The sequence below is a fragment of the Argopecten irradians genome, chromosome 3, assembly GCF_041381155.1.
Source record: "Argopecten irradians isolate NY chromosome 3, Ai_NY, whole genome shotgun sequence".
NCBI lineage: Eukaryota > Metazoa > Mollusca > Bivalvia > Pectinida > Pectinidae > Argopecten > Argopecten irradians.
Window position 1 is genome coordinate 58,703,637 of NC_091136.1, and position 12,384 is coordinate 58,716,020.

At 36.5% G+C, this 12,384-nt stretch overlaps 2 protein-coding genes across 2 annotated transcripts; both read right to left on the bottom strand.

Moving 5' to 3' along the window:
- Positions 1-2,879: 2,879 nt before the first annotated feature.
- Positions 2,880-4,083, bottom strand: LOC138319762 (transmembrane channel-like protein 5). The gene is made up of 2 exons (XM_069262895.1): positions 3,373-4,083; positions 2,880-3,209 (listed from the first exon to the last, which is right to left on the bottom strand). The coding sequence occupies exons 1-2, from the start codon at positions 4,081-4,083 to the stop codon at positions 2,880-2,882; spliced, it is 1,041 nt and encodes a 346-aa protein (XP_069118996.1).
- An 850-nt stretch (positions 4,084-4,933) lies between these two features.
- On the bottom strand, positions 4,934-5,251 carry LOC138319763 (transmembrane channel-like protein 5). Its single transcript, XM_069262896.1, has one exon. The coding sequence runs from the start codon at positions 5,249-5,251 to the stop codon at positions 4,934-4,936; it is 318 nt and encodes a 105-aa protein (XP_069118997.1).
- Positions 5,252-12,384: the final 7,133 nt, after the last annotated feature.

Sequence of the window (12,384 nt, forward strand, 5' to 3'; positions counted from 1 at the left end):
TTTAAAAGCCAGATATTCAGCTTGAAAGCTTAAATGGTGATCTGATGATCTGTCTAGCCTTTTTTTCAAAGAATATTACTGACATTCATCTAATGTTTTGAGGAAGCTTGAAATTACCCAAAGATTCATAGAAGTAGGTGAGCCCTTCATACCCTTTTGTAATCATGAAAATGTAATTCTGTATGGTAATTCTGCACTGTATTATCGGTATGAAACTGGTCATATTTGAGCAATGATGCCTAGCATTACATATGGTAAATTTACAATAGACAAATACCGTTTTTTGTTGTATATTACTTATCTTATAGTTGTATGGTATTAGTGTGAGCTAGTCTTGTAGAAAGGAAAATTCAATACTACTTACTGTCTAGCTAGTAATTGTGTCAGGGATAATTTCCTGATTTCTTCTTCCAGTTAAAGAGACAGACTCCAAGATTTGTGTGCACTTATCCATGGGACACTGACATTGTTGTGAACATTACAGCCACAAAATGATAAGAAATATTGTATTATATTTGTATTCTTATAGCTGTATAACGAAAGAAATATTGTATTATATTTGTATTCTTATAGCTGTATAACGAAATTTTAATTGGGTTGAATCTTTCCAATTTCAGTCAATAAAACGCAGTTTTTTTTACGTACCAATAATACAGTAATTGTATGCTTACAATAAACATGTATATGGAGGCAATTAGAACATTTTCATAATAATAAAAATGCTATTAAAAGGGTCAATTTGGTGTTTTACTGACCTGATAACCAAGGTCAATATACATGCAATACCATGTTGACCACGTAAATTAAGATCCATGGTGTTTAAAAAGGTGGTCACAGAGTGGTTAAGGTAAACCATTATATCCCTCAGTCAGTGAGGTCCACAGAGGACGGTGACAAGCCTCAGGTAGTGGTTGTATGTCAAGTTTTATCACAGATCAACACCAACACCAGACCTGTCCTCAAACTGACATAGCTATATACATATATAGATAAAGTGATACTTATTGTCTTTATCCTTAACTAGATACTGATATGAACTGTATGATTTGGTAAACAGGGTTTTCATTATTGTTTAGCTTGTTGTCTGTTTTCATTAACCCTATAGACATGACATAGTTGAGGTTTAATTTTAGTTGATATGGTAGCTGTTGTATATATATTGACTTATGTCACTCCTATGTCCTGCTTTAGCCCACCAACATCAGATGGTGGGCTTTTCAAATCGCTTTTCGTCTGTGGTCCATCCTTTCGTCTGTTACCATTTCTTGTTATCGCTATTTTTCAAAAAGGGCTGAAGGGATCTTTCTCAAATTTTATATGTAGGTTCCCCTAGGACCCTAGTTGCACATATTGCATTTTGAGACCGATCAGTCAACAAGATGGCCACCAGGCAGCCATCTTGGATTTTGATAATTAAAGTTTGTTACCGCTATTTCTCAGAAACTACTAAAAGGATCTGTCTCAAATTTCCCATGTAGGTTCCCCTAGGGCCCTAGTTGTGCATAATGCAGTTTGGGACCGATCAGTCAACAAGTTGGTCGCTAGGCAGCCATCTTGGATTTTGATAGTTAGAGTTTGTTACCGCAATTTCTCAAAAAGTACTGAAGAGATCTGTCTCAAATTTCATATGTAGGTTCCCCTAGGGCCCTAGTTGTGCATATTACAATTTGAGACTAACCGGTCAACAAGATGGCCAACTAGCAGCTAGCTTGGTTTTGGTAGTTGAAGTTAGTTACCATTATTTTTCAGAAAGTACTGATGGGATCTCTCTCAAATTATATATGTAGGTTCCCTATAGGCCCTAGTTGTGCATAATGCATTTTGTAACTGATCAGTCAACAAGATGGCTGACCGGATGCCATCTTGGATTTTGATAATTACCACTATTTCTCAGAAATTACTGAAGGGATCTCTCTCAAATTCCATACATAGGTTCTCCTTGGGCCCTAGTTGTGCATAATGCCGTTTGGGACTGATCAGTCAACAAGATGGCCTACCAGCCGCCATCTTGGATTTCATCGTTGAAGTTTGTTACCGCTATTTCTCAGAAAGCACTGAAGTGATCTGTCTCAAATTTTTATATGTAGGAAAATGTTTGAAAAGCGAGGAAAAGATATCTATTTCTCCCATACTTCACAGGGATATCCCGTGGTTGCTAGAGAAAAGATATCTCTATCTTACACAGGGGGGTGTAAGACAGTTCACACGCGCTAGACAATAACGTGACGTCATCAATACATGCGGCGTAATTGCGGCGCGCATTGTAGATGACGTCATCAATTTTGACGCATAACAAAGTTCCCGCGATCATGGTGCGATGAAAAACCAATTGGAATTTCATCATTTTTTTTTACTAAGTATGGGAGAAAAAGAATCAAACATGGGTCTGTGAAGTGGACAGGGATATCTCAACCCTCGTGAAAGATTTTTGCCGTCAAGCGGCCAAAATCTTTCATTCGGGTTGAGATATCCCTGTCCACTTCACAGACCCATGTAAGATTCTATTATTTCATTGTCAGACATAGATTATTCTTTGGGGGGGGGGGGGGGGGGGCAAAATCCCTCTGGGATCTCTTGTTTTTTGTTTGTTTTTTTTCCATTACATTGTGTAGATAATGATTTAATGTACTTTTTATACGAATCAAAACATTTGAGAAATAACTTTTACATTTGCTTTGTAGACCATTTATGTGCCTAATTTATATGTCATTTTTCTCAGTAAAATTACAAAAACAATGATAAATTCTTTGTTTCTCTCTTATATCTATAGAATTCAGCTATGTTGCATGAACAAAATATCAATGTCTTTTGTCCACTCGAACAAAAGGCGATAGACTTTTTGTCTTCTGCCATGAGGTAAAGCTTTCATTATCATTATGTCAATCTGGTTCAGTTGAAATGGGATAATCATTCTCATCAGTAGAACCAGGATAATCATTCTCATCAGTAGAACCAGGATAATCATTCTCATCAGTAGAACCAGAATAATCATTCTCATCAGTAGAACCAGGATAATCATTCTCATTAGTAGAACCAGGATAATCATTCTCATCAGTAGAACCAGGATAATCATTCTCATCAGTAGAACCAGGATAATCATTCTCATCAGTAGAACCAGGATAATCATTCTCATCAGTAGAACCAGGATAATCATTCTCATCAGTAGAACCAGGATAATCATTCTCATCAGTAAAACCAGGATAATCATTCTCATCAGTCAGGATAACATCTCATTAAACCAGGATAATCATTCTCATCATAGAACCAGGATAATCATTCTCATCAGTAGAACCAGGATAACATTCTCATCAGTAGAACCAGGATAACCATTCTCATCAGTAAAACCAGGATAATCATTCTCATCAGTAGAACCAGGATAATCATTCTCATCAGTAGAACCAGGATAATCATTCTCATCAGTAAAACAGGATAATCATTCTCATCAGTAGAATCAGGATAATCATTCTCATCAGTAGAACCAGGATAATCATTCTCATCAGTAGAATCAGGATAATCATTCTCATCAGTAGAACCAGGATAATCATTCTCATCAGTAGAACCAGGATAATCATTCTCATCAGTAGAACCAGGATAATCATTCTCATCAGTAAAACCAGGATAATCATTCTCATCAGTAGAACCAGGATAATCATTCTCATCAGTAGAACCAGGATAATCATTCTCATCAGTAGAACCAGGATAATCATTCTCATCAGTAGAACCAGGATAATCATTCTCATCAGTAGAACCAGGATAATCATTCTCATCAGTAGAACCAGGATAACCATTCTCATCAGTAGAACCAGGATAATCATTCTCATCAGTAGAACCAGGATAATCATTCTCATCAGTAGAACCAGGATAACATCTCATCAGTAGAACCAGGATAATCATTCTCATCAGTAGAACCAGGATAATCATTCTCATCAGTAGAACCAGGATAATCATTCTCATCAGTAGAACCAGGATAATCATTCTCATCAGTAGAACCAGGATAATCATTCTCATCAGTAGAACCAGGATAATCATTCTCATCAGTAGAACCAGGATAATCATTCTCATCAGTAGAACCAGGATAATCATTCTCATCAGTAAAACCAGGATAATCATTCTCATCAGTAAAACCAGGATAATCATTCTCATCAATAGAACCAGGATAATCATTCTCATCAGTAGAACCAGGATAATCATTCTCATCAGTAGAACCAGGATAATCATTCTCATCAGTAACAAACCAGGATAATCATTCTCATCAGTAGAACCAGGATAATCATTCTCATCAGTAGAACCAGGATAATCATTCTCATCAGTAGAACCAGGATAATCATTCTCATCAGTAGAACCAGGATAATCATTCTCATCAGTAGAACCAGGATAATCATTCTCATCAGTAGAACCAGGATAATCAGTAAATTCTCATCAGTAAAACCAGGATAATCATTCTCATCAGTAGAACCAGGATAATCATTCTCATCAGTAGAACCAGGATAATCATTCTCATCAGTAGAACCAGGATAATCATTCTCATCAGTAGAACCAGGATAATCATTCTCATCAGTAGAACCAGGATAATCATTCTCATCAGTAGAACCAGGATAATCATTCTCATCAGTAGAACCAGGATAATCATTCTCATCAGTAGAACCAGGATAATCATTCTCATCAGTAGAAACCAGGATAATCATTCTCATCAGTAGAACCAGGATAATCATTCTCATCAGTAGAACCAGGATAATCATTCTCATCAGTAGAACCAGGATAATCATTCTCATCAGTAGAACCAGGATAATCATTCTCATCAGTAGAACCAGGATAATCATTCTCATCAGTAGAACCAGGATAATCATTCTCATCAGTAGAACCAGGATAATCATTCTCATCAGTAGAACCAGGATAATCATTCTCATCAGTAGAACCAGGATAATCATTCTCATCAGTAAACCAGGATAATCATTCTCATCAGTAGAACCAGATAATCATTCTCATCAGTAAAACCAGGATAATCATTCTCATCAGTAGAACCAGGATAATCATTCTCATCAGTAGAACCAGGATAATCATTCTCATCAGTAGAACCAGGATAATCATTCTCATCAGTAAACCAGGATAAATTCTCATCAGTAGAACCAGGATAATCATTCTCATCAGTAGAACCAGGATAATCATTCTCATCAGTAGAACCAGGATAATCATTCTCATCAGTAGAACCAGGATAATCATTCTCATCAGTAGAACCAGGATAATCATTCATCTCATCAGAACCAGGATAACATTCTCATCAGTAAACCAGGATAATCATTCTCATCAGTAGAACCAGGATAATCATTCTCATCAGTAGAACCAGGATAATCATTCTCATCAGTAAACCAGGATAATCATTCTCATCAGTAGAACCAGGATAATCATTCTCATCAGTAGAACCAGGATAATCATTCTCATCAGTAGAACCAGGATAATCATTCTCATCAGTAGAACCAGGATAATCATTCTCATCAGTAGAACCAGGATAATCATTCTCATCAGTAAAACCAGGATAATCATTCTCATCAGTAGAACCAGGATAATCATTCTCATCAGTAGAACCAGGATAATCATTCTCATCAGTAGAACCAGGATAATCATTCTCATACAGTAATTATAGGGAGGATAATCATTTTCATCAGTAGAACCAGGATAATCATTCTCATCAGTAAAACCAGGATAATCATTCTCATACAGTAATTAGAAAAAGGATTTTCATTATGATGATCAAGATAACCCATAATATGTGAGCCCATACATTATGCCAGAGCCCAGATCAACGATAGGTGAAGCCATTCATTATGTCATATCCTAGACATACATTATTGATGTGGCCGATATAATATGCATGAGCGAGGCTTCGGTTGCAATCTCATTGGCCAGCTATAAAAATCTTTTCGGGACGTTGTACATCAATATAGTAGTATGGTCACAGGGACTTGTAACGTAGGTTGTGAGAAAGTCTGTTGTGTATACATATGTATTAGGCCTATATACTATATAAAAGGACAAGGGAACCAACGGCAACGGCTCGCTTGGAAGAGGTACACCTGCCTCTACAAAAGTCGCCGGTATTCCGTCAAACATGGATAAATATGTATATATTTAATAGATCTACTTATATATTTTTAAATAAATTTTCGATACGGAAAACACAACTTCAAACACGAAATAATATATTAACATACCTCTATTTCACTATGAACGTGGAAAATGCAGTCAGAAAACAGGAAGGCGACAAGTCGACAACTCGACAAGTCGACAACACGACAAGTCCCGCCATTTTACCGCGACAACACGAGATTCTGTAAGCGCTAATTAGCGTGTTCGAAATGTCAACTTGTCGACTTGTCGCGGTTCGAAAACGCGACAAGTCGACATTTTAACTGTTAAATCTCGGGTTGTCGCAGTTTGAGACCGCGACAACTCGACAAGGCGACAACACAAGAACACGAGATGGCCGTAATCAGCCACCATAATATAGGGATTTCGCCGTTACTATCCCCTACAACTGTGGACTTTTTATAGCCGGTGTAACGTTGAAAATGGACCCCCGTTGAAAACTGACCTCGGGTCATTTTTCAACGTTGAAAAGTGACCCCAAAAACCGTTGAAAACTGAACATTAAGTGCACTTTTCACACCCACCCGTTGAAAATGGACCCCTTTGAAAGGTGAACACATGGGAACTCGTTTTTTTTTTATTACGTAACCCAACTTTCCCGATGACTGGCCTCAGTCGACTATCTATCTGTCTTGCTTTGGAAAAACACAACATCATACGACACAACACAACAACACCACACAACACCACAACAACACAACAAACAACTGTAACAGTGTCAGTTATTTGTGACATTTGCATTTGTATAAATTAGTATTAGTTTATTAAAGGCCCACTACCTTTCCGAAGCAAAATTTAAAGGTTTCGTAAAAACACTAATAACAAAAGAAAATGCCTATCCATGGCCTAAGATGAGGTAACAACATCAAACATATGCAAGATTTCCTGCGTAAAAATGATAACTGTGGAGATTCATTTCGCTGTTTTGCCGTCTGACGCAGTAATATTCAACTACTGTGCGGTATTTAGGACGACGGCGGGAAACATAAGACGACCCGCGTTATGAAAATTAACATTTTATTTATTTAAGTTAAAATTTAAATAAGATGAGGATGAGTGTAGTATTAAAGATGAATTAATAACTTTTGCGACTCTACAAAATTATCGATCTCGTTTTACATTCCCATTTTAAAAATTAAAAGCCGTTTTGGAAAGGTAATGGGCCTTTAAGTATTTGTATTTCCCGCCAAATTGTATCGATTGTAATATTTGTGTCTTGATTGATCTGGTAATTGTAAGCTTTATGCATTTCATAGTTTTTGGTTTATACAATCTGCTAGACGTCCGACGCCAGTACGTTTATGTGTTTTTTACTATTTTGTCATTTGTTAAATTGTAGCGTTTTGTGCGCACGTTCCATACGACGTACGGGTGTTCCCGGGAGTCGGGCCCTCTTAATTCTCCTATGTTGTAACTGTTTGTAGTAGCATTGAATTATTTTAAGTTAATTTACCGATGTAACGTTGTAATGCTGTGTAAGCGTTAAGCGTACTATTGTACTATTAATAGCGACTGAGTTATTCAGTAAGAGCTGCGTTAGAGCAATCGTATTGGTTCAGTGTGAGCTAGTAGCTTATGCTGGGTGCGTACATCCGTCACGTAATTGTAAATGGATTGTTCCATTATACTGTATTCATATGTAAGCTACGCCATCTACATTGTACATTACACTATTGTTATTTGTTATTTTAGGGTGTTTTATGGAGAAATAAACTTCTCATTGGATTACTTTCTGCGTGGAGTGCTTCATACTTTAAAACCACAAAGTAGACCCTGCTACACAACAACACCATACGACAACACAACACATCAACACACAACACAACATCACAAAGCAAAACCACACAACAGCATAACACACAACCTCAAACAACAACACAACTCAACATCACACAACAACACAACAGCACAACTCAACATCACACAACACAACATCACACAGCACAACACAACACCACACAACACAACAACGCAAAATACGACAACACCACAACACACCAAAATCACACAACACAGCCACACAACACTACAACACAACACAACATCAGACAACACAACAACACCACAAAACCCAACAACACACAACAACACATCACACAAAAACAACACACAATCCAACTACACACAACACTTACAATTAATTAATTAAATGAGGTATTTGTTACGATGATATTAACAATACAGAATTCGAGAATGTTTGTGCAAGAGCTATATATGTTTATGTACGAAGGTCATTTTTCAACAGACGATCAGTTGAGAATTTGCCAAGGTCATTTTTCAACGGTCATTTTTCAACAGACCTGTCGTTGAGAATTGACCCTAGATGCTGTCAATTTTCAACGGCATGTTCAATTTTCAACGGCATTCGGGGTCCATTTTCAACGTTGAAAAATGACGCGAGGTCTATTTTCAACGTTACACCGGCTAATGAAATTGCAGCCGAAGCCTCGCTCATGCATATTCTTTTAAAATTAGCTGCTGTTCAAGGTGTTTGTCATAATGGGGCTTATATCGTCTTAATGACGGCACTTTGTATATATGTGTAGGATGATTTTGAAAAGAAAACTATCTTTCTTTCCAACGGTAGTGAGCGTTTTTATGACGATGTACTAGAAATGTGTTTTATAGCCGCTAAAGGTAGGTGGGTTAGAAATTTTGAGCTGTGAGCTTTCCATCCTTATCTCTGTATATGTAGTACCATGTAGAATATGATTTTTATCGTTTTTTGATCTAGACTTCTAAAATGTCTAAAATGGTTTTAGGGCACTCTGGTGGGTCCATGATTACATAATCTGTAACTAATTCTCATATCCCTGTGCACCCATGGCCACGCCCCCCAAAAAAGGACGTTTCTATGACGAAGTGATAGTGGTTCGATATGCTGACATGATCACTGTGGAAATTGTCAAATTAAATCTTTGGATCAACAACACATAGTGCATATGATACATCGTGTTTAGTAAGTATTAAATATCAAAGAAACACAATTTAACAAAGCATGACAATTTAATCATTGACTCGTGTCCTATCCGGGCCTCGAACTCACTATCTACGGCACCCAATCGCCTAGCAACTTTTTCTAACTTGACCCAGAATTTTAACCTTCCGATGGATGAAACGTCATTCAATCCCGCTAAAAATTGACGTCACATTCACCGGAATGACGACATCGAAAATCTCGTATGGTGGTGTCGTTTTTTCTTGGCTAATAGCAAAGGCATATGTATTGTAAAGTAATTCTTTTGTGTTTTTTTGAGAACTTTTTTATATTGATTCAGTGATATTACACACTGAATAGAATCACTTGTACTGTTTGCAAATGCGCTTATATATTCCCCACGTGTTTCCTACGGAAGTAAACTCTCATTCGGTTTAGTGAATGAATCTTTTCCTCGGCATCAAAGAAGCGTCTCGCTTCGAGCGAAACCAAGTAAAAAAACTGGCAATTTACTTTCGTTTTGAATGTCATAATGATTGCAAGATAAACAGAATACACACGGTTAATATCTTACAATACCAGTTTTATTTTGGTGCTCGACATGGAAAGCCGTAATGACTCGGCAAAGCCTCGTCATCTCGGCTTTCCTAAGTATCGCACCAAAATAAGCCGTGTATTGTTAGATACTTAACCATGTATTCTCTATATTATACTCCTAACCAATATATATACAGAATTATCATAAATCATATTAGGCATTTTCACTAGAAAAAGAATGCATTAATTAAAGCTAGAGGTTTTTTTTTTTAAACTCTAACGTTCATTTAACGATATCGGACAATCAAGTTACCTATCAAAAGCTGCACATCGTGAATTGCCGGTGATACTCATGCAACTGAAGGCGACTGTGCCATTCGATTTTTATAATGGTATTTCCCAATAAATATCAGCAATTAGTGATGTAGATATATTGTAGTCCGTCTGCAATAATCAATAGTCTCTTTCGATATTTCCGTCCGAAAGGAAGTGGCGGAAAATCGCAGTCGAAATACACGGACTGTACAGTTTACATCCGTGTTATGACCCAGAATAACAGAAATGAGAAACCAGCAGCTAAATTCAAAACACAATTTAATTATATATACAATATTATACAGAGATGGTTTACAATATCTAAAGTAATTGGTGGTGGTACAAGAGTAATACGACGATTTAAAGTGTTACTTATCTGTATGCTAATGTCCTGGTATAATCCTTGATCCTTTCAGGTTTCAAATTTACAATAATCGCAAATCCACGAGGAAAATGAATGTCCACAGATGATTTGTAAAGTTCCAGACAGTAAGAATAAATCCACACAAAGTGTTGTAATAATCCACAGATAAAGTCACAATAGCTCTCCCAATAGAATCTAATATGGCGCTGTACAATTCTTGATATGTCTAATTATAGGTCTCATTACAGTTCTGATTAGCCTTGGACAGCTGGAGTATATATAGCTAAGAATATTGGAGAACCTTCTACTTCTAGAAACATCTAACTAAAAACATTAAACAAATAAACACACAGAACTTTCTGGAAATAGATCATTATATAGATCCCTACTTATAATCAACATGGATAATATTCTAGAAAGTTCTATAACCTAAATTAATTATATGAATTTTATAGGATGTATTGATAATATAGCTATAGGAGTTATCTCCCTTATTTAATAACTACACGTATTTAGTGTCATACTATCCTCGATACTCCAGGGGTTCCGATCACTTACGATCTTTACACCCCTGGACTATCTCATAGTGAAATTGAAGGCAGCTCAGCGGAAACATTTGACTAATCACAGGCCAGCAAAGATTTCCTTTGAAGACTACAGAGCGAGCGACGCCTAATATCAAAGCCACACAGTCAACCATGGTGTACAGTTATACGTCTGTTTCACTATGAGATAGTCCAGGGGTGTAGAGATCGTAAGTGATCAGAACCCATGGAATATCGAGGATGTACAGTATAGTACCAAAATAGTTCAATCATATATTAAATATCGCAACAGTGCAGGGGTGAAAATTGCATGGCTTTTATCAACATAGATTACTAAAAATAAAATATGTTAACCAAGATGGAACAAAATGTTCTTTAACGAGAAGGCGAGAGAGCTCTCCGAATGCCCGTGATCTCTTGTTTTTTGCTTTTATTAAAGAGAAACTCTCCTTTTTATCTTATTGGTTTTTTTTTGGTTGTTTGGGTTTTTTTGTTTGTTTGTTTTTTGTTTTTTTTTCGTAGTGTTACCTGATAGTTTAACACTTTCAAGTTGGTTTTCTGTAAGTAAATAGATAATGTTTTGTATCCAGGGGATCATTACTAGCTTCCCGCTTTTATGATTTGTATTGTCACTCTAATCAATGTCATTTATAGGCTTGAAGAAGTGGTAAGATACCTTTAAATTAAGCGTTTTTAAATGCACACATTATCGGAGCGAAAACAAAGAAAAGAACTATTCTATCAAATTTGTTGCACGCTTACTGACAACTGTAGATTTAGTCTACTCAGTGATACAAATATCGCTAGAAATATCTGGTCTATACTCCGTTTTACACATACATGTACATTTGTTTTGCATCAGCCATATACACCATGTCTAGAGTGTACGTTCTACAGAACTTCTCATATAGACGAAAAAAAACTAGATTTGGTGCAACGATGTTCTAGAAACGATCTTTTCTTTTTAAACTTTTGTGTATTTAGTTGTCGTCAATGTACTTATATTGTGACCGCTACTACATGTAGATGTCTACATGGTGAAAAGAGACGATGCCATGTGTAGGTGTCTTACATTAATGTTGTAACACGTCTCTCATTACTGGAAATAATGTATTGTCACTACAATCTGTGTGAAATAAGTGATTTTGATATAATTATCCAGTGTCCCACTTTTTAATAATTTGATTTCAATGCTTAGTGGTATGACTGGCTTTAAAACGTGATCTGGAATATTCTAAGTGCTTGTTTCAGCTTGTTCAAAGATCGCTTTCTATTTAGTCTATCATTCATATCATTCGAAATCGGTTTAACTAAAACTATACATTTCTGAAGATAATGTGTTTTCTGAAATTGGGAGCGCAGCCAATGAATTTTTTTCTGTCAAAAAAAATTAAAGCTCTAGCCTAACTCAATGAAGTGCATACCAAAGAAAAATATAGAACATGACGTCATTTAGGTCATTGATTGGGTGATCGAGACGCTTGAAGTGCTCTCTTCCAAACCGCTATGCTCAAGCTCTAATGCGATCTAGATCATTATTT

Bases quoted from the DNA above. Each gene is read 5' to 3' on its own strand.
- LOC138319762 (XM_069262895.1), bottom strand. From the start codon at position 4,083: ATGATTATCCTGGTTCTACTGATGAGAATGATTATCCTGGTTCTACTG. The intron at 3,210-3,372 runs GTTCTACTGATG...CTGACTGATGAG, and splicing joins TGATGAGAATGATTATCCTG to AATGATTATCCTGGTTTTAC.
- LOC138319763 (XM_069262896.1), bottom strand. From the start codon at position 5,251: ATGAATGATTATCCTGGTTCTACTGATGAGAATGATTATCCTGGTTCT.